The 23,287-nt window shown below is 44.1% G+C and overlaps 1 protein-coding gene across 5 annotated transcripts in view; it reads right to left on the bottom strand.

The window, feature by feature from the left end:
* Positions 1-470: 470 nt before the first annotated feature.
* raskol (Ras GTPase-activating protein raskol) overlaps positions 471-23,287 on the bottom strand; it is a 94,427-nt gene continuing 71,610 nt past the window's right edge. For 3 of the 5 annotated variants that reach the window (XM_089581507.1, XM_089581510.1, XM_089581511.1), the window contains 4 exons: positions 19,096-19,180; positions 17,113-17,151; positions 7,723-7,916; positions 471-7,027 (listed from right to left, as the gene is read on the bottom strand). In XM_089581507.1, the coding sequence (XP_089437633.1) occupies positions 6,778-7,027; positions 7,723-7,916; positions 17,113-17,151; positions 19,096-19,180 (568 nt within the window). In that variant the 3' untranslated portion in view covers positions 471-6,777. The remainder of the gene's footprint in view (positions 7,028-7,722; positions 7,917-17,112; positions 17,152-19,095; positions 19,181-23,287) is intronic. The other 2 variants (XM_089581508.1, XM_089581509.1) reach the window with 2 other exon arrangements.

Below are 23,287 nucleotides of genomic sequence, written 5' to 3'. Positions count from 1 at the left end.
AACCCACAATGGCCACTGCCTTGTATGCACTAATATACTCACTGAAGTGATAACTATTTCAAATAATGTAGCATTAACTGGTTGTCAAGTTACAGCACCTAAAAAATTGAAGTCAATCTCAAATGCAAGCACAGCTGCCATCTCTTGGGTTCAAATTCAAGATGCATTAAACACTGAGATGTCCAAATGCGTATCCTTATAGCCTAGATGTTTCTTCTGGTTTGGTTGTTTATGGGGTTTAACGTCCCAAAGCGGCTCAGGCTATGAGAGACGCCGTAGTGAAGGGCTCTGGAAATTTCTACCATCTGCGGTTCTTTAACGTGCACTGATATCACACAGTACATGGGCCTCTAGAATTTCGCCTCCATTGAAATTCGACCGCCATGGCAGATGCTTCTTCTAGCTCAATGGTAACCATGCTGACAAATTTAAAACAATCATGCCAGTAACCAGTTCAGTGACAGACAACATAAAATATAGACAATTTATTTACAAGAACTTTGCACAGTACTAGATATAAATATATTTGATTGGTACGATACAATGCTAAGTGCCACCTATTACAAAAATGAGTTACGTGTGGCAAAGAAACTAAACTTAATACAAGCTTATAGTAAACAGCCTTCCCCCCCTCCTTTTTTTTTTTTTTTCACTGAGTGCAGGTTCCAGGTCTGCTGCACAAGGCACACTGCATTCCAGAGGTCACTTGCTGTCCAGAATTGCAATATTTCATCCCGAATCATACTCCCAAAGGAAGCACTAATATGAACACATTGGTTACACTTCAGTGCCTCTCAGTACATTGCTATGAGCAGTGCAAGACCAGAAAGGCTGAACCGAGTACCGAGGATGAGTAGGTTTGGCCTGAAAGTTATTGCCAGCCATTCACATGTACCTGCTACTGCTCACAAACCGCCACGTTTCTTTTTCACACGAGCACAGCCTCTGTGAACTAAACAATCTGCATGCTGCATCCAGGATGCAAAAAGGAAGAGGAGGGGAAAGCCTTTGTTGCACCCAATGTCAACCTTTCGGTTGTGCCGACCCTACACGCTGGTTGCATGCTCAAAAAGAAGCATCACACTGTGACAAACACATTCCATTCAGAAGTACCGGTAAGAAAGTGAACACACATGACATCCTTTTCTTCACTCAAGCTCAATGCTGGCAGAAAATTTCTGAAACTAATATTAAAGCAAGAACACTGTTTCAAGCACAGGCTAGCATAGCACATCCTCATTCTGCTTTTCATGCACATTTTGCACACTTTTTAAGAGAGTGTATCTACACCATTTGTGAATTCAAAAGAAAGCACCGAAGTTGCACAAAACAAGGGAGTAAACATCACATGGACTGACATGAAATCATTTTGCATAAAGTATCATGTGGTATGATGTAATAATTTTTCCACTTTAATGACAGACTGCAAAGGTCCACTTAGTTCAGGTGTCACAAACCAAACAAAAAAAGCAGTCAACAACCCTTCAAATATGAATAGCATATATGCATGTATATATATATAATATATGTATACATATACATATATATCTGTATGTATTTAACATGTATAGTGTTCTCTATAAGCTCCTCTGGACAGTATTGCATGTCAGAATGCACATGTTTAAGCGTGCATCGATAGCACTGAGCATCGCACTGCACAAGCCATGGTGCTCTCGCTGTCAATGACATGTCCCCGGGTGCACATGAAAATCAACAAACAAAAAGCTTTTTCATGTAAGAAAAAGTGGTGCTCTTTGGTAATGGATCTGGGAGTGACAAAGTGGCCACTGGAGTCACGTGGGGTAGGGTAACAAGTTTTTGCATCCCAAAACCAAGGATGACATCCAGACCACAAAAATAAATGGGTACAACATCAGCTAAAATTTGCAGTAGCCAAACATGCCAATGGCACATTTATGCTGCAAACCAAACTTTGTGTCAAAGTCGAAACAAAACAATACAGACTTTATACAACTAATGAAACAGACAGCTTGAATTAATCACTAGCAATCCCTGAAATGCAGTAGCTGGGCAAAAGCTGCAATTTGTACAAAACACAAGGTGTTACTGCAGCTTTAATTGCAAAGCTATACATCCATTATTTTTTCTCTTAAAGCCTTATATGTACAAGCCATATTTTTGCTATAATGCATAAGCATTGCCTCATTCATGCAAACAGTAAATAATGAAATTTAAATGCAAAACTTGTATAACAGATGTGTATATATGCAGTGCAAAACACGAACAGAAAGCCAAAGATTGACTTGGACAAAGTGAGCTTTGCAACCAGCTTCACCCAAGACGGCATTTCAGCTGGAACTCTTAGGCACCTATATAAGACCATTACATGCAAGGAAATAATGGGTGAGGGAACTGGCAAACACATTCTAACCTAGGCATATTAAAAGCCCTGCCATAATATGAGGCATGCTGAAAATTTTCGGTTAGGTATACTATCGGAGGAAACGAACAGGCTACTTGTGGCCATGCAATTTTACAAGGCATACAGCTTGTTCGGTTGCATACAGCATGTGAGTGGTGCACTGCAAAACAAAGTGACACCCGAGCACTGGGGTTGAGGTTCAGAGATGCTTCTGCAAGATAAGCAGCCAAACAGACATGCAAGCAACACAAACGTGAGCACCATACCTCAAACATTGCAGCTGCTGTTTGATTCTCCTTTCCATGTTACAAGGCACTCCGCAAGATAAACGTGGTGTGCTCTGTACAGTTCAAACCTATCAGCTAGTACATAGGCCATTTTCAGGTGTCTTATCAAAGTTATCCAGAAACTCTTCACAATCCTCCTTAAAGGAACCATTATATAGTAAAACATCAAATAAGAACATACATTATTATAGATAATTCAAGTGAGCTTCATTTAAAAATCCAACTTGCACAATACAGTCTCCATTACCTCGCACAAAAAACAAATAGCATTGAATTAAACACAGCAGCAGAGGCCACACAACCTGCTTAAGTTCTTCCTGTCACAAAGCTTCTAGAACAGCGTACACTAAACGCTCGTTAACTCGAAGTCACAAGATGGAGACAAGTTTTGAAATAAATGAAACTCGCAATGAAACAGGCAAAGTACCAAGATTTTCAGTTTCCTTATTGTGCAACACAAACTCCACTATGTAAATTGACTATTTAATTACAGTAAAACAAGTCCCATGTAGCAGTGTGGCACTGCAAGAAACATGGCGAACAGAGTGCAGTGCAAGAACTGTGTGCCACTAACTATGCTGCTGCTCTCCCCTTGGTCCTATCGCTTCTCTTGGCCTGCCTGGCAGTCCCTGTCCAGGGAAACAAACTCTGCCCTCAAGTCTCCAATCTTCTAAGCTGGCAGCAAAGGAGCTATGTGTTGGCAGTGGAGTTGTGCAAAGTACAGAGCAGTGACAAGGGGTGCTGTGGCACGCTAGCACAGACTTGCTTGATGCTTTGTGGCATGGTTTGCGGCGTTACCTGTGGTTGGCTGATGACGCTTCTTCAATTTCCAAAGGGCAGATTTTAGATATCTGAATTTTGCTATGAAAACCTACCAACATAAGCAGCAATGAACAAGACACCTATTAGGATTTGTTGCATGACATGAAAAACTTTCAACCTAACAAATACTTGGAAGATTTGTGAGTTTGAGTTGTTCAGGGTTAACTGTATCAACGCAAGCAGGTTATGTAGGAATGCATACGAGGCAGTTATATAATGCATGCAGCCTATATCACACATCTTTTATTAACATTTTAAGTGTTTCTGTACCCTGCTGATATTATCAATATTTTCAACGAGCTTCCAATGTTCATCAGCCAGAAGTTTCATAGTGCAGTTGGTGAATGATTTTTCGAACTCTGCGGGACCCGGCAAAAGGTATGAATAATTAAACAGTCCGGAAAACCCGTTAACTTACAAAAAGAAGACTTTTTTGCGAAAAACCGGCTTTAAAAATCGTGAAGTTCGCAGTTCCCCATGTTCCGCTTGCAAAAAATAATATTAGACTGTACCTGAGCCATAGTCATGCTTTCGTCCCGTCCAAAACACCTAACGTCACGATACCAGACAGTCAGTTTGCACGGGCAATGGCGCTCGCGAACACTGAGTATCCCCCCTCCTGCATCTGCTGCCCAGCACCACGGGTGACGCCCACAGGCCACAGTGGATGCTGCAGCTGTCCTGCTTTCAACACGATCTCGTGCTCTTTGTAATCCATCTTGATGCCAACGGAGAGTGTGCCATTATCTCAAATGGAATGCTGACAAACAAACAGCCAAGCCTATCCAAGCCAGTCCATTTGATTCACTCCGTCAATAGTGTCAGCGCCCTCCGACTCCAATTAAATTCGAGATGGCACCTTTCACGGCGGCGGAGAATGGTTTGGATGAGACTGCAGTGCCCTCTCATGTATATATTAGGCCGAAAAAAACTTTTGTTAGAAAAATGATCTCAAAAGTACTGCTGGCATCTATTTTTGTCTGAAAAACCAAACTTTTAGACTGCACAAAGCCCAAAATATTGGTCGTGAAAATGTATGTGTTCCTATGAGGGGTGCTACGATTCCTCAGCGAAATCCGAAATACCATGCAAAGCCGAATTATTGAAGTCCGAAAAATCAGTCAGCTAATGTATATTAAAAAAAAACAAAAAAAAACTCTGGCCAGCACGTTTGACTACTTAGGGTAAATGAAATTTGACAAAAGGCCTCCAACAAATCAGTAGTGCAGTTCTCTTCCCAAAGTTTACCATTACTGGACCTCCAGCAATACATAGTGGGCTAGCTTCTATAGCTCGCATTGCAAATGCATTTCATGATATACTGCGGCCACTGGTTTTTACGACTTTTAGAGTGAAATTCACAAAAAGTTTTGCATTCAAATGACTTGCCTAAAAATTTGACAAGTACAGTGATGACAGAGCATATCTTTGCATCCAGTCAAGCAGTACCTTCTATAGTTCTGAGGAAGTCTTGTCCGGGTGCATGAGCAATACTCAAAGCCAAGTTGCTCAGAATTCGCCACACTTCTTTCAAATGAACAGTTTTTAGTGCCTCAAATCCTACTCAAAAGAGTTACACCCTGCCTATCCTGTTTCCACTCCCTTCTTGCTGCAGCATGTCAGAATATAAGGTCACCAGACTGGTACTTAACAGCAACACATGCAGCTTCAAAAAATGTACAAACCAAAAAGAAAGAAGCCCTGACATATACACAGATATTTGTTAGACATGGTGTACAAAATATGTCAGCACAAATGACACAAGAGCAGGAACAATTTCATTTGTGCAGCAAATTTTTCTACACCCCGCATAGGACGCAACTGGCCCAAACCACCGTGCTTTTGTTAAACAAGTGGCAGTTCAATTTCGTTGAGCCTCCGACACCCATTTTCCCAATAAAGCTGTAGTTGCACCTAACCTAGTAACACTGATCCCAGTTACCAATGGTAGAATTCGATGTTCACAATTGCTGAATAAAACTAAGTTTTCCCAGTTGGACACTAATAGGTAAGAGACGTTACAGCCAGGAGTAACTGTGGTGTGGGCTTGAAGCTAAGTGGTTGCCATTAAGCTTAGAAATTGAGAAAGGATTGCAAACAATCACATCATAGTACTATCTGTGTGGCCTTCAACTGTGCGTGAGTAATACACAGCGGCAATAGCAAATATCAAGTGATTTTTACCTGCGAATGACTAACTGACCCAATGCATAGAGAATGACAATTTACCACAATTCACTAAAGCAGTAAAGATGTGACATGCCCATAAGTGGCATACTACAACAACTTTTAATGTATTTAAACTCCATGCATTTTTTTTTTTAAATTAATAAGCTTTTTTAGCATTCTGCCTCACAAAATATTCAGGAAAAAAAGAATCTGACTTAACATGCCATGAAATCCCATTTGGAGGCATCTTTAACCTGTGCCTTTCCTAGCATTGGCTCAAAAGACATTAAAAGACCTCTCTTCTCATGCCCTGAAATCAAGAGACTGAGAATTACCTTCCTTAACCCATCATCTTCATGTGGTCTGCAACAAAAAAATGGTGGTATGTACCCATTAACATAGCTTGAACAGTAAATACTGACCCCAATCCTTTAAAAGCATATATTGTTATTTTTCACATATCTTTGAAGGTGCGAAAGAAGAATGTTAAATGGCCTTAAAACGGTAGGCACTGTAGCATTTCTGTAACCGTACATCAGGCCACAAGTGTACAGAGGCAACATGCAAATTCTCACTCACTGCATCAAGGCAAGCAGATTAACCCTGAAATGGTTGCGTGAAATTCTGTTTTCCCAGTTTCTGTGTCGGGAACAATGCATTAATTTCCAAGTCCGCAGTGAGCAAAGCATCACACAAAGTACAAAGAGAAGGTGAAACTGCACACTCCATGATTCCCCCAAAACAAGTCCCACCCCTTGCCTGAATGTGCTAAGTTATAGGAGAGCACGTGCGAGAAAGTGCCAAACATACGCTACAGACCTCTGGTCTTTGCTTGGTGCCACATGGTGTGATGCTACTACCACAGCCTCTCTCCTACCATACAGCCATATATCAAGGTCCTCCTAGAAAAAAAAGCTTCTGCTGTACTGCACACATGACAACTCTGCAATGTGCCTGCTAACTGGCTTCGTTACATCCAAAATTGCATAAGTCACAAGCCACCAAGGATGTGGTCATCCCTAAGGTGTTCCAGGGGGCTATGCAGGTTAGGCACTTGTCCTCCATGACCCTGATGAGCCTCTTCCGATGGCATGCAGAGGTGATGGGCACAGCTGGTCAGCAGGAGCTGCTCCTGTATGTGGGTGGGGGTGGTGAGGAGGCACCGTTGGCCAGCAGCCGTGGCTCCAGCTGAACCTGGTCTTGGTAGTGCTGGCGCAGCTGGGCAAGGGCTCCCAACAACCGCTGGTTGGCTGCATCCAATGTCTGGATCTTGCGCTCTTGAGCGTCGATCAGCTGCTGCTTGGCTCGAATCATGCCCTGCATCTCCCGCTGCTCCCGCCGCAACTCATCTTCTACAGTGATCAGCCTGCACCACAAGAATTTCACTGCACTCATTACTGCTGTATTAAAGGCTTTCCATGACTACAAATGCTGCAGAAATTAATGGTTATGCGAACGCCACTTGCCAATAGAATTAACTGCACCCTTTAAAGCCATGCTCAGCTCTTGGTCTTGCAGCAGAAGGTATGCTATTTACGAGAAATAAGTACAGATGTTAAGTAGCAGGCTGTTCTTTCCCACCTACATGGCCTAAACCCATGTTATTGAGCATGAAGTCAAACTTTCATTAACCTGCAAAGACGGGAGGCATGATGGCTCAGATAAGACAGTTTGTGCATCTTGGCAGGGCGCATGGAAACCGATGTCTAGCACACTTATTAAGCTGGGATCACCCTGCAAAAAACACTGACAGTGGCCTTGTTTTGTTTAATTCTCACTTGCCACATCAAACTGCATAAAATAGAAACAGTACGCCTGTTATGTCAAAACAATGTTTTGTAAGCCTAAACTCACCTATAGTAGCTTTATAGTAGCTTCAATCAACAATACAGCTTTGATGCCAAACGAGGACGTAGCTTTAAACTTAAAAAAACAAAACAAAAACTACCAGGTGTGTCATAACAAGAGCTTGCAGCATAGTACACAAACACCCAGCTGCATCAGCAAGAATGGCTCACCATCACTGTGAATCACACGAAATGCACAAGTTGTTGGGTGTACCTAGTAATGATGCTCTTCATCTGGAGGTCCTTTTCCTGGCGGCGTTGCTGTTGCTCCTCAGTACTCTCAGCACCGAGTGAAGCTGTCAGTGGGAGCTGTTGCTGCTGCTGCTGCTGCAGCTGTGTCTCGGCCAGACTAAGCTTGCGCTGCAGCTGGCCCATGAGCCGCTTCAGCTGGGCGACCTCTCGCTCATACTGCACAGGCAAACACACAACCACCACTGTGGCTCACAATGTGCAGAACACAAAGGGGCACTTTTGAGCATACAGCAATGTCAGAAAGGCACAGAGGCAGCAAAAGAAAGAGAAAAGACGACGGATGTCTGCCATGAAACACCTCAGCTTTTCTGCTCCCTGCAGTATTAAGAGGTTGGGTGCTTGCATAGATAGGAAAGTAGTCACTGTAGTTCTCTACTTTCTTCTGTGTATCCATGTTCACAATGTCTAATATATATTTCGGCCTAGTGTTTAGTAGTGTTTAGGTACCACTAAAAGAAAATTCAGCAAATGTTTCACATAGAATGATCACTAAATGTCTCGCACACAGTGAAGCACTGCGAGAGGATGGTGCTCCAGTTTTTGCAAAAATGGTGCCCGCTGCTGCTTCACACACTTTCACGTGCAAAAGAGTTTCAGAATAGTGTATGCACATTTACGTGCGCTAAACATTAGCATTTTGCAGGACTTTATGCTGTATGTCACATTTAGCACCTTTACTTCGACCGTTCATGTACTCAAATGCAGACGCAACAATAACACCAGTCACAGTTGCGCCACCTCGTTTTTATAAAGTTAACTGCTTTTGTCAACAAATCAATGCCTCTCGTTAGGCTTAAAAGCTGATGAACAGCCAAATGAAACGAAAAAGCAGAAATTTATCACCCATCAATTTTATTATAGGACAAATAGGATGAAGCGAAAGTTCTCAGCGCCATTTACAGCCACTAGACACACTGAAAAATGTAGTAACAACGATGAATTCACTGCGAAGCGAGGGCCCTGCTTCATAGCGTCGTCATGTTGGTACGTGCTTCTGGCCTTGCGATTACAGCTTATGATCTCTACTGCATACTTGCTCAGTGCTCTTGATAAAAACTGGCACTGTTGCGCAAATGTGACAGAGTGCTTCCTTATGGTTTGTAGAGATCGTTTTCATCGCATTTTCACTGGCAGCATGGCAGCAGATGACGAAGCATGCTGGGACATGTTTAAGAACTTCTTGCTCTCATCATTGGTCGAAAAGACCTGCAGCTTTCATACTGCTGCAAGCTAGTGTTCAGGGTGTCTAGAGAGCAAGTCCTTTCAAGTTCCCTGACTTTTCCATGTTTTCTCTGCCTATTTCAGCCAAACTTTTTTGACCACTGAAGTTGCACAAGACGCTAGTCCGGCCGATGATAATGAATGGTATACATAAACTATTACAGCAAACAACTACTTACATAAGACTACAAACGCTGCACTGAAAATAGATTTGGTCTTTGTGTTCAAGACAGCTTAGTTTTTGATGACTAAGGTCCAGCTTAAAGCTGTGATCTATGAAGGACTGTTACTTCTTCTCTTCCAGCTCTTTAATAATAGTGACCACCTTTTTTTTTTTACTTTGCATCTGATGTTTCCAAAATGGTGCACAAGTATCAAATACTTGGCTTCGAAAAGGATAAAATAAAAAACTGATTTCAAATAGAATCGACAAAACACATGCATATTTGGTGGATTTGTGGGACATGCATATTTTGTTAAGTGTAAGAAATTTCTTTAGAGCTGCACTTAGCAGTTCTTTAGTTTTCGTTGTTCAAAGCTAACCATCGTCGCTAAAATGCGACCCACAGCGGTCTGGTACTGTCACCAGAATTCCGTGGACAGTGCAAAGATTATACAGTTGTGCCTCGTTATATTGCTATTCACCTACCTGACAATATGAACACTTTGGTTCCCGGGAAAAACTGAAAAACTGTCCATAAAGCGAGTGGTCCATAATAACGAAACATGAAGAAAATATATGTATAAATATATATATAAATAAACACACTGCGATTTAAGACCTGCTTCTATGCATAGTGGTGGGCAGTGAAGTGGAAATCAGACTAAATCTTGGCAACTCCAAGTGCATTATCCTGGTCGCCATTGTCTTAAAATTGTGAGTGCAGTTTGAAGTGCCTAGTGGTCCATCAGGCATGTGGTGGCCTCTCATGGTATGGTGACATATTTCCTATTACGACTGTTCATTTCTCACAAACCGCCAGTACATAGATATATCTGTACTCAGCCGGCTGAGAGCTTCTGATTGTGGCTGTCAACATAGCTAAAGCAGCAGTTTTCTTCACAGCCATTCATGTAATATGCCAAACATAAAGACCGTGCATCTTGGCGATGTATAGCATGAAACCACACAAAAGAAGGCCACCACTCAGGCATTTTCCCTTTCGCACTCACTTCTACTGGTGTCCTGCACTCAAAAACAGGAAAGGAAAGATTTGATTGGGGCAGTCAAGGTTTTCTTCTCAGCGCTGTCCATGTTTAACGCGACAAAAATACATGGGTTCCAATGGTTCTAAAGCATTTTCACCCTGTCCCATATTAACAAGGCGTAAATATATTGAAAAAATTTGGTGCCCAGATATAGTGTCCATAATTTGAGTTGTCTATTTTAATGGGGATCGTATCAACAAGGCACGACTGTATCGACTCTTTCATTTCCTATAAATCCCCGTCAACGCTTGCTGCTGCAAGACCTGAAGAGCTTTTCAGGTGCTTGTAAACTTCATACCAAATTCGCACTGTCCTTAGCATGGAAGAAACTTTGCACCATATTAATTTCGCGACAACAAGGGCAAAAGTAGCAGAAATCTCATTGTTACCGTGGTAATTTTTATTAGTTTCACCCTATCACACTTGTGCACTGTGGAGGAGCCAATCTCGCAGCTGATTGCTGCTGTACTTATGTTCTTGGTTTTGAGTCCCCCAGGTTTGGCCCACTCTTAAGTTACCACAACTATGGCTGGTCACTAAATGTATCATACGATCAGAATTCGGTGGAACTGACAACTTGCAGAATTGCAGGAAAGCTGACTTACAGAAATATACTTTTCAAACCAAAAACCCTTGTTCAAAGAATGCATTCTAGCATTCTTGTTCGAAAAGGAAGGGGAGAAATGCCCCTTAATCTGCATGAGAGGTAAGTGGTTGAAATGACACAATGGAGTCAACAAAAAAAAAGCTTTCCAGTGACTCCAAAATTTCCATTGACTGTAGGGTGCAATGGTGCCATCCCTTCACCAGCTCTAGCTTCTCTCTCTAGCTTGTCCACAAATAATCGCACTCCCCCCTTTTGTGTTCAGAGCAGGGGTGCGAATGCAAGGAGCAAGTTGAGACAGGTACTCATGAAGGAAACACACTACTGTACCCTTTTGACAACTGCCCTTACACTTGATCTCGAAAGCTAGTGGCAGGCAAGGGGGGTTCAGGTGTATGCAGATTAAGGGGCATATCCCTCTCTCCTTTTAGAGAGGGGGATGCTCAGGGAGGGGGATAGAAAGGGGGATACTCACACAATTTATATTCAATTATTCAAAAACAGAAATAGGCAGCTGTTTTTGATATAGGTGGAAACTTCTTGCAACTGACGCGATCAGAAACTATGGCGGCGTTCAGCATTTTGGAGAAAGAGAACACACCCAGTTTCAACCCATTTGAACATGTCCTGCTTGAACACATCCACAGTGGACACATCCAGAATGCGGGCTCTAAAGTTTGGTCTTTGTACCACTGCCCACATTCATTTGAAAGAAAGATGTTTTTTTTTTTTATTTTAAAAGTATATAAATCTTTATTCCCATTCTGTTACAAGAGCTGAAAAACCTGAATTAAAGCTCAATTTTCTCCCTGCCATAGTGATTCAAACTCAATACATTGCTGATGACACAGAGGCTGTCAGAGGTCATCGTGAGCCAGGAAAAGGCAAGTGGTCTGGTTGAGCAGCAACCAAAATGAAAGCTACCGTCAGTCGGGCATTGCAGGCCACAGGCATGCTAACCAACACATAGTTCGCATTAAGCTGGTGTTGCTACAGAACCTGTTTTGTGATGCTGACAATGAAGTCCTTGCTAGAACTGCATATTCCAATTTATAGACCCAAGCCCAAAACGCACGTGAATGCTTTTCAGAGCCAAAAATGAACCTGAACTGGCTGTTTGCAGCACCGCCAAAAGTGACTGATTTGTTTCTTATTGCATGTTCAGTTTTTCTGCATCCCTCATAGCCTATGTGCTGTTTGGTGACGTTAAAACCCATATACAATACGTACACTATATCAGTTTTTCTTTCTTTTTGTATTTCTTCTCTGATAGAACTGTACTAGAAGCTGTGAAAGAAAACTGATTTCAATAATCAGGTGTGTAATCCTTTTCTTTCTCTCATATATGCAGGTCAGCAGGTGCACTCATTCCACCGTACTCACGCTCACATCTGTGAACGCAAGTGACTGGATGCGAGTGACTGTGGGTGTGAGTAGACTTGAGCGTGACTGAATTGAGAGAATATGAGTGTGAGAAGTGAATTTTCGTCTGGATGGTGTTAAGGGAAGGTAGACTGGTGGAAGGATGCGCTGATTACTTGCAGAAAAACACGACAGCAGAGCAAAAAAAAGAAATGGACAGACGAGTGCTGAACCAACTGCGCTATTTTCAGAGCTGCTCTGCCTCTTCATCTTGTCCTCCCTCGTTTTAACATGACAGCTTCAAGGCCCCCCTTTTGCAGAAAATCTGTCGTCGACGTTGTGAGCAAAAAATCTCCGGTGAAGCAACGTAGGTGGGCCACCTAGGTCATGTGATTTTGCAGTGTCATCACAACCTACCCACTGGATCATGAACAAACTGACCACTGCGGCAGGTGGCAGCTGAATTAATGATTGGTTGCGAGAGGTCGCTAGGGAAGAGCAACCTGGATCGCACAAGCCCCACCAGTGGCAGCACCTGCCACTGCAGGCCAGTGGCGCATTGCTGAAGTGCTGCACCACTGTGCCAGGAGTGCTACAAGGACTCCCAGGGATCGATGAATAAAGTCGAGACTGACCAATCCGGATACAGTGGAACCCCAATTATGTGTCCCCTGTTCATGCGACGACCCGCATTTTACGACGAATTGGTGCAGGCCCAGAGAATCTCCCACATGGATAATGCATTAAAAGCCTCGATTATACGACGGAAAAATATGCGCACCCTGCTTCGTACGACAACTGGCAGGAACCATGCGGAATGACAGATGCTGGTGGAGCACTTTATTGGCAGACGTGACATCAATTAAGCTGGCTGGTTCCAAATCAGAATCAAGACAGAGACGCACGTGCAACGATGCCATTGAGCGCACGATAGCCTGTAATGGCAGTTCTGCCTACGGCTTGGACTCGGCACGTGCGACCTGTGGCCGTCGGTGCGAGGCGGCTCGCCTGGCCTGTTTTACTGCACGCTTCGATGATGAAGGCGTTAGAGAAATCAACTGTACGTTCATAGCAGCATGAAGTTATTGTAGAGGAGGTAACAAGATTAGACATTTCTATGATCACCTGCAGCTAGTTCGAAAGCACTTTCCGCTGCGGCTTCAGTGCGAAGCACATTAGGCTTAGTGACACCAAGCGAGCCAGGAGCGAGTGGCACGCTGTCACCTGGTCGGCCACACATCATTGCAGCAAGCGCACTGCTGGTGCTTTCCCGTCGCAGGCAGACACATTTTTTTCCTTCTTTATGATGCAAATTCATACAGACTCTGCTGCCGTGGAGTGACAGCAGTTCTAAAGAAAGTCTGCCCAGAAAGACGTGTCGCTGGCATGGTTGTACTGTATGCCGCAAAACGTCTTTGAAGGTTCAGAGCAGATATTTCAGGCACGTCGTCCAAATCATCGTTTTCGAGGCGCATGTGACATCTACTTAACACGCAGGGATGAGAGCGCTTGCACAACTTGCCTAAAGCCGCCTCTTCAACGCCAAAAAGCCTGGCTTCGCGTAATCTCGGAACTAATTCTTGCAGAATGAAAACAGGAGCTTTTATAACGTGCAGGGAAAAGAACTTTAAAGCTAGAGTTGCAGACACGTTTATTACGTGAATGCATCACTTGTGCGAGACTTTCGATTATATGACGCTTGGATTATACGACAGTTTTGTGCGGTCCCCTGAAAGTCATATAATCAAGGTTCTACTGTATATGGGCATTCACCCATTAACGCTATCGTATCATACCCTTAACGCCGAGCTTTTGTGTCCCCTTCGAATATTTTTTTTGCGCTGCTACTGTTTTTTTTGCTATGCTATGTTGCTACATGTCATGCATGTTCGTTAATGCTAAATCCTATTACTCAAGTTCAACTTTTGCCAAAAGTTTTCATTTACAACAGATAAAAAAAACTTGCAAGTATAGAACTATTAACAAGCGACTAACTCACGTAGAAACCTGCAAGAATCAGCCCTAAATCCTGCCAAAACCGTCCCACTAAATCTCAGTGTTCCCATCCATGCTACAGCGACAGCCAATTACCACAATTTGATCTCGTGTGGTTTCGAGCTTAGCCAATCAATCATCATAGCAAAAAAAGTGGTAGGGTTTTAACCTAGTTAAACTGAGTAGACATGCGAAAGCATGTATTTAGCCTGGTGGCACATGGTGTTGCTTTGCTGGGTCGTTGGCACCTCTGGCGACGATATTAGACTCAGGTTAAGCTCTGATCAAGGTTACGCTGTTCACGCTGCAGATGGAAGTTAAAGAAGATGACTATGTGCAATGCACAGTGCGAGTGTGTGCTGCAGCTTGACACAAGGCGTGATCACCTGCAGCAATAGCATAGTGCTCTCGTGCAGCGGCCAGCGAAGCTGATCTGTTTGTTCGAAATCCAGTCGCAGCAATATTTATTTCTGCACCCTCAAGATCAGGGACACCATAAGATTCTTGGTTGGGGAAACAGTGCTCTCGCACTAAAAACTTGAAAGATGCTTAACCTACCCCTGAAAGTACAATGTGATAGCAACAGAGACCCCTCTTCCGCAAGTACTCCTCCCCTTGCATAGGTTCATAGATCGCGGGGAGTCCTTATACCACTACTGGCATAGTGGTGCAGCCGTTAAGCAATGTGCCACTGCCCTGGCAGGTGGCTGTTTCGAACACAACGACCGATGGGGCTTGTGAGACCTAGGTTGCTCTTCATGAGCTCCCGTAGTAAGGCTAATTTTTGCCCAGACAGCTCTTCAGGACAATGTTTATGCCTCAACCAATGAGCTGATATGCAGTGCCATGGTGGGCCATCTGTTTTATCATGAACACAAATGCACGGATGGACGCTGGCTTTTCTTGAGAACGGGTCCTCTAATGCTACTGCGTAAAAATCTCCGCCGAACCAGTATGGTACTACAATTTCTTTTCACTACTTTTGGAATCCCACTCAATTTTCAATCTTTACAAAAAAAAAACTCGTTTCCCCCCGTGACTAATATATTTACAGTTGCCATATGTGTACACTGTATCCATGCAGACTCCTGGACAAGCTATCATTAAGGCAAGCTCATTATGGGCACTTAAGACCATCTCGCACACATTTAACGGCACCTTTCCATAAAATATAACAACCATATAACAACAAATCCATAAAAATATAACAACATTACGAGCCGTTGCAAACTTGCAGATTAACATATCATCTCGCTCCACCCGCCACCATGAACAATGGCATGTTCCGCGATCACGTACTAACTACGGTCTCCAGATGCTTCGAAACAGGCTGCCTAGTACACTTCACAAATATAAGCTAACGGAAGAGCAGCTGCGGGTTCTAACCAAGAAAAAATTATTCGACATTATTAACTAACCTGTACTGTAAGATTTGATTGTATTTTTTAACTAATGCACTCATTCACTGTTTTTGCACTTATCTTGTTCGTATATTTTTTTTGCATTTGTTCCTTGTTATTCTTCCCATCATATATATTTTTTGTCCTTCTGAACTGTCGTGCTTGCTGCCATGTTGTTCGGGGAGACGGGGCCAGTCAAGCTGCCCTTGACGCAGCTTTTATCCCGTCACCCCCGCCACACCTCGTACATGCCCTGTACTTGTTGTGGGAAATAAACTGAAACTGAAACTGAAACATATACCCCCGCACACAGAACGCCTTGAGCGTTAACAGTAAAACTGAGCATCCTAGCTAGCACTATTATCGAAAAACACCCACTTAGTCCCAGCAGTCAGTAAGTGTAGGAGCACACTTTTTTTTATGGGTCCGGACTGTGAATGACACGCAACAAGTGACCCCCCCCCCCAACCACTCCTTCGAGTAGCAACACTACAAAAATTGGCTGAAGAGCTGAACACAACCCCTAACTGCTTGTAACTGCACCTGTGAGGTGTCTGGACACGCACCAGGCTGTGCTCGGGGAAGAGAGCCGAAACAAGGGCTGCTTTACCCACTAGCATTGGCAGCTGTGGCTGTAAATAAAATTCGGATCCCCTCTCCTGTCAAAAAAAAGTAATCAAAACCTAAAACAACACTGTCCACATGACAACATGCGCAACAAACTTCACTGGGAGTAGATGTGAGTGCCAGTGAGTGGATGCGAGTACGCGGCCGAGCGCGTGGGCAAATGAAGAAAACATTTCCGAGTGTGAATGATCCACCTCTCATGATGCTGAGGTGGACTCATAAGCAGCTCTGTCAGTCAGACAGAACCGCTTAAAATTGCACCAGATGTCACTCTAGTTAAGTCATGGTAATGGAATGTGGCAGGGTTATCCACCTTTTAATTCTGAAGCGATAGCTTCACTATGCCGTGTAAAGCCAAGGTCACCGGGCTGAGCCGAAGCCGTTACTGCGCATGCACTGCGCATCAGGTGCGCTACAGCCGCCGCCGGCTTCTCTGCTGCGCTGCTGCCACCCGTGACTCCGCAGCCTCGCTGTGTGCGTTGCGCATACGCAGTAGCTACAGATGCGCGTCACTGCTTGGCCACTTTACAAACAGAGCGTCCTTACCCTCCGAGGGTGGTAGCTTTACCACATGTAACCACATGTATGAAGCTGTCGCGTACACACTAGGTTTAACCGGAGCTAAACCACCAGCAAATTTTTTTGCTTGTTTTTCTAGCTTACAAAAGCTTCATTTTCAGTTTGCACAACCTTTCTCATTAGAACGAGGTACTCAATCTGGCTAGGCCATGTTCAATTTTTTCTGTGTTGCAGTAAAGGTATAATAAGCAATAAAAGTAACAATGAAAACAAGTGAAATACTTGTGCGCAATTACTGCATTTACGCAAATGTAACGGGATTTTTTTTCACTGAAAATATAAGCGAAAAGTCCCTCCTCACTGAAATTATAATCGAATATTATGCGGAGACAAAGGCACACTAAGCCATATTTACTTGCATATTGGTTGATGCGCCCTGCAGGTCGGCCCCCAACTTTGGGAAACAGGAAAAGAGACAAACAAACAAAAGTCAGAATGCCATATTAGTCGACCAACGAACTGCAAATATTTAAATAAGGTAACCAGCATGGCGCGTCACATATCGGAGCTGCTGCAGAGCATCGAGAAACTCGTCCCCGGAGATGGCACACTTGCACACCAAGCGTGATTTCAACACATTGTGCGGGGGAAACGCGACAGAACATGTGATATGTAAAGACCTTCCGTTCATTCTATTACAGTTTGGCAGACAACCTCAACATGCTTAGCACCGTCGATGCCACATGGTAAAGCAGTAATCTGCTTCGTGTGCAGGGAAAGCTTTGTGTTGCTAATGCACGTGAAAAGGCGCTCTTCACTGCTTTCCTTGTTATGACGTATTTTTCGGCAACATCGAGCTGGCGTGCTGCCACGCAATTTTACAACGGCTTCGTGCGTATGATGCCGACTCGTTTAAATGTTGCTGAGAATGGCTACCAACATTCGGGAGGCATGGCTAAGAGATGAAGTCATGGCAGAACTCCATGCTACCAGCCTTACCTGAGAATCTTTTGCATGGCTCTCGTGAAACAGAAGTGCAGGAAACGTTCACATAGTAACTGTGGCAGCAACTGCCACACTCTGTTAAAGGTGCACTGAAGAGGAATCTGAACTTGTCTTTTTGCCGCGGGAACTCGATCTACACGTTCCTAGCATTCTTAGAAACTGCGACTTATTGCCCTGTATGGCCGATTTCCCAAATTAAATCGAATTAACGGCCGGCTCCCGCCCTTTTTTTTGAATTCTGCCTCCTACGGTGGGCGGAGTCGACCAACGCGTGGAGTGCCTTTCACCCAGTCCCGTGGCGGCTAGCCGCTCTGCCATCGGCGGAGTAATACGTAGTAGTCCGTAGCAGCAAATAGTCCGCGCGTATTTTTATTTCTGCGGGGTTATTTTGCGGCTATATTATCTGCGAATGAAACTATTTATTCATGGAAACCTAAAAAACAAAATAAAGCGAAAGCAAAGCCTCCACGGAGCTGGCTGAAAGGAACTTCACGCGTTGGTCGACTCCGCCCATCGTACGAGGCAGAATTAAAAAAAAAGGGCGGGAGCCGGACGTTAATTCGATTTAATTAGGGAAATCGGCCATACAGGGCAATCAGTTGCCGTTTCTAAGAATGCTTGGAACGTGTAGATCGAGTTCCCGCGGCAAAAAGACAAGTTCAGAATCCTCTTCAGTGCACCTTTAATGCTCGAAAGTGCTCTTGCCTTCCCTAGAAGTCGAGCCACAAGAAAGCGGTTTTCTTGAGGCACTTCATAAACTTATACCCGTCTTTCTGTACACTTCGGCCACGCTCCTCCCGTTAAACATTTGTGTACTTTATCTGTTTCAAGCCTACAATGTCGACCCATGCGCTACAATCATGGTTGCTCTACATTGGAGAAAAAACAGTAACTGAGTGCCTTTCATGGCCTTGCTTTTGCGATTTATTAAATAGAAACCCTTTGAAAACATTCCACTTGATTTAAATCAATTTTTATTATCTATATCTGCTTTGAAAAACAAAAATGTGATATTCACCCACCTCGTTTTTAGTTTGTGTCTACCAGTACATTTAGAAGGGCAAGCGAAGCTTCGGACCTCGTGTGGTAATTAATGGATATAAGATGTCAGGTTTGAATTGTTTTCAGTGTTATTGGTTTCTAATGCCCCCAGCATCGATTCTATCAAACTTAACTGCACAGTAAATTTCATTCCTCAAACTGCTCGTAACGAGCCTCAGAAGCAATCATAATTGGGACATTTAGAATATGTTTCAGGGCTTCACTGATGTGGTTTTTGCTACTGACTGGTGCAGACAGACAGAATACAATGAAAAATGCCATCCTTAGCAATCATATCTTGATTCACACCAAACAGCACCTACAACTAAGACCCAGCTGCACCGATACTTACTTCACGAAGGCTTCTGCAAGCAAGCCTCTCGTCGCCCTCTCGACTTCTTCCAGCCAATTCGCCGGCAGCCCTGAAACAGAGTGTACTGCTACATGTCATATGCATTCTTTTGTTCTTTCACATGCACTGCTTTGTTGAAACACTACTAATTGCAAAATATGAGCTCCAGGAATGCCAATCATGTCCTAATCTAAACTACCATTGCTTGCAACCATGCTTTACACAGAAGGGTTGACTCTGGCATGTACTGCAAAACTTTGAACCTAGTACCAGGTAAAGTGTTCAACAGAATGTTCCATACAAATGCAGCCCATAAAAGAACTGTCAATGCAGCACCTCCTCTTTACTCTTCACGATATACAATAAAATCTCACTGATATGTTAAAAAAACACAAAAATGTATTATCCAGCAAAATGGATGATCTAAACTGCCCGAGATTTGAAAAATGCAACTATCAAACGAGTTACAAAGGCATTTATTGACAATTTCACTAGATAAAAATGTCCTTTAGCATTTCTTCACACAAGATCTGAACAGTTCCTTTTTAGTGCTTCCAAAATTCAGTCCACATCTGCGCTGTCCTTAGCGCAGAAGAAACTTTACAACGCATCTGGTCAGTTGACAGCAATGGTAAAAGTAGCCAGGATCTCCTCCTAGTTGTTCACAGATGCTTCGCCCCCTTGCAGTACTGTGTACTGCAGGGAAACCGCCACGGAGGCAGACCGTCAAAATGTTTCTGCCCTTCATGCTGTGTTCCCCAGACCTGGCATGCTTGTATGCAACAGCATAGTTGCACCTCTGAGATGTTTCCCCCCACTTGCCTTTAGACAATGCAAAGAAGCCACTGGCGTTTCTCCTCTTCATGTTGCATACCCGTGGGAAAAGCCCGCTCATATGATAGCGCATCGTTTTTTTCCCTGCAACTGCAGTAACAGTGGCACTTGGCAAAAATGTCAACGCTACCTGTGTGAAGCTTCTTGGTGAGTGAAGACTTGGTGACCAAAGCCTCCACGCCCAGAAGCACTGCCCACCAGTCACCTCCCCACCACACCCTTGTAGCTAGGGGGAAGCCCCACCCACCCACTTCCATTCCCAGAAGCACCATATCCACCCAACTCTACCTTCCAGAAGTGCTACCCACCCACCACCAGTTCACTTGCTTTCACATTCCACAAGGCCGCCACCCTCAAGAAGCTCACGCAGCAGTGGAACGGAAAAGCGCAGACAACTGCTCTGCCCACCGCTGCAGTGCCAGTTTCAGTGACACTGAACTTCTTTCCTGCCGCCGAACGCTACGGCAGTGCTTCAACCCTTGGACCAGGAGTTAATCCGCGCGGTGAAGGCTGGTTATGCTAGCAATTCGGTTTTCACTTTGGTTTCGGTGTTCACATCCGGTGTTAACGGATGGCAGTTGTTCGGATAGCGATAATGGGTTCATGTCCATATTGGTCATTCTCTCCTTTACACTCATAGATCCCTGGGAGTCGACATTATGCTCTTGGCGCAGTGGTGGCGGTCAAGCGATGGCAGGTGCTGCCATCGATGGGACTTGGGTTGGGTTGTGACCCAGCTTGCTCTTCACGAGCAGCCTCTCGGGATTAACTGAGCTGCCACCAGACACGGTGGGCAGTTTGCTATATATGGTGGCCAACCTGAGCAGGTGAGCAGCCTGCCACAGCAGGCTTCAGACAAACAAACACACAATGGCCAAATGCGGGGAACGGCCACATTAGGTGCTAGTGCACTAAAACGAAACCATACAAAATTTCTTCCAACAGTCTGGTCTCTGCTTTTCCGAAGAAGATGGAGCAAACTCCTGGTTAAGTGAGCTCAATGAAGCCGTCGCGGATCTTGGTGATTTGCAGAATCAGTTGTCCGAATTTCCTGGAGCTATTTGCGATGGGGCAGCCGCAGGAGACTGTCTCCATGACATTGGGACCGCAGGGGAGCTTGCAGACGAAGACATCACTGATGATGTCGCTGGTAGCCAGGACACCAGGGTAATGAGGACTGGAAAGAATCCGCGCTCATGTGCTTCATATGCTCACACGGATTGTTGCTACTGTGCGCTGATAGAAGGCTACAGTCTCAGCCGTTCGGAGTCCATCGACAACATTGAAAAATGTGTTATCTCTGAGGCAATGAAGACAAAGAGAATGAAAAAATTCACAACTATTTCGCTCGATAATCTGCACACAGGAAGTGGCTGCCATAGAAATGTTTTTTCCCTCTCATTGTGTTTGTAATTTGTTAAATTTACTGCTACATTTGCACCAACTTACTTATTATATCGAACTCGTAGGAGTATTTTTTGCGAGTATGATGCATGCAGGTTCGACTGTACATCTAACTCAGACACCTCACCTCATTATCTACCAGAGAGGACCCCAACACATGCAAGACTAATCACTTTTGTTTTTGGCCCTTCAATTATAACAGAGATGTGTCCACGCAGAGGAGAACAGTGTAAATATTGCGTTCTGAATGACAGTGACTGGAACAGGGTGTTTCCATCATGTGCTGCTTCTAGCATGGCTGTTCATTTTCACAAGTATTCAAAGTAATTGGTAAATCTTCTGGATATAATCTCATAAGTGAAACACAGACATAATTCTGGCAGCTCTGATTCAGGGATGGTTGCAGTAATAATGAAAGCTATGAGCACTGTGGGAGGCCTTTCAGAGCTAGCAAAGCCTGAAAATGAAGTCGGTGAGAGCTGCAGTCGACGAAGACCACTGTATGGCAGCCAGAGAACTAGAAGACGGCCAAGGAGGTTCCACAGACCACTGTTTTTGATTTTGAAATTATGACTGTGGATTTAACTGTGACCAATTCCTTGTTTTGTTTAAAACAAAGAAGCAGAAAAAAGCTCATGCTGAAGTTTCACAGGACTCGCTGGGCGGTGCTAACGGCTGAAGAAATTTTTCTAAAGATCATAAAGGAGATGAGACCTCGATCTACAGCTACGAAAAATAAACGAAAGCACAGCTCAACCAGTGAAAGCTACCAGGGTGCCTACACTGAAAAATGGCATGGCAAAGTTGGAGCAACAAAAGAGTTTCTATGCTCGACAAGGCACTGTCCACTATAAGTAAGCCCTCTCAGACCAGACAACATGCAAAGAGTACAATGTGGTAACCTCAGGAATGCTGTAAGAAAACAACCAAAGTTGTGAAGGCCGGTGAAGAATGCAAGGAAGTCGCAAATCTCACGTGGAGGCGGCTGCTGCTTAGCGTTGAGACTTCCTATATTCCCAATGCTGCATGGACTTCCTAGCATGAACCCTGTCCGAGATGGCAGTTCAAGGTTTACCCCCTTCGACAAAGAACCTGTTGCGCGTGTGTGAAACCTCCACCCTCCAGCGCCCCTAGCAGACCAGACCACTTCTGGGCACCCTCTAGGCCCAGAAGGCTTGTCCTCCAGAGCATCCTTCAGTGGGTGCACTCTGGGTGCTTGCCCAGTATTATGGACTTCATCTACATGAAGGCCAAGGGTAGACTTCGTATATAATGACTATCGCCATAGAACCACATGTTTTTGCATTGCGACTGTTCGAAGCGAGTGGTCGACCATCTTGTTCTCATCACGTGTGATATTAGGGAAAGCCCACTTGAGGAATTTCGCATGAGGTCAATGCCTAGCAGTGTCCAAAAGTGATTAGTCTGTAAACGACTGAGAAGAAAGTGAATAGGACGCCTTTGTACTGCCTTCCCGATACTCTGAACTAAATCTTCGGATAATATGCCCAGATCTTGTGGTTTCGCCCCGAATGGATTTATGAAAGTCGGTGCAGCATTATATCACTACTGAATATTCACAAGGTTTCGAATCTATTTGGAAATTCTTAAATATCAATTTCTCAAATTAAATATGAACCGAATAACAAACATATTTGATTTGTGTTGAAGATTTCAAATACCGTATATACTCATGCAAGGGCTTCAAATACATAATGCATTGAAAGTATGGATGATATGAGGTTTGCCCGACCACCAGCACTAAATAAGCGCCTGGAATAAGAGATCCCTACTCATTGGCGGCCCATGACCATGAGTTATCTGACAACGCTCGGCTGACAGTAATGACAGCTTGGCCGATGGTTCAGAGCGGCACTCCACGAGTGCGACCTGTGGCCATTGGCGCGAGGTGGCCTCCACCTGGCCTGCTTTTCCGTGTGTTTCTATGTCGAAG

This window comes from Amblyomma mixtum, chromosome 3 (genome assembly GCF_055824585.1).
Source record: "Amblyomma mixtum isolate Tamu chromosome 3, ASM5582458v1, whole genome shotgun sequence".
Taxonomy (NCBI): domain Eukaryota; kingdom Metazoa; phylum Arthropoda; class Arachnida; order Ixodida; family Ixodidae; genus Amblyomma; species Amblyomma mixtum.
Note: the sequence above shows the minus strand (reverse complement) of the source record. Positions and strands in the feature narration are given on the sequence as shown.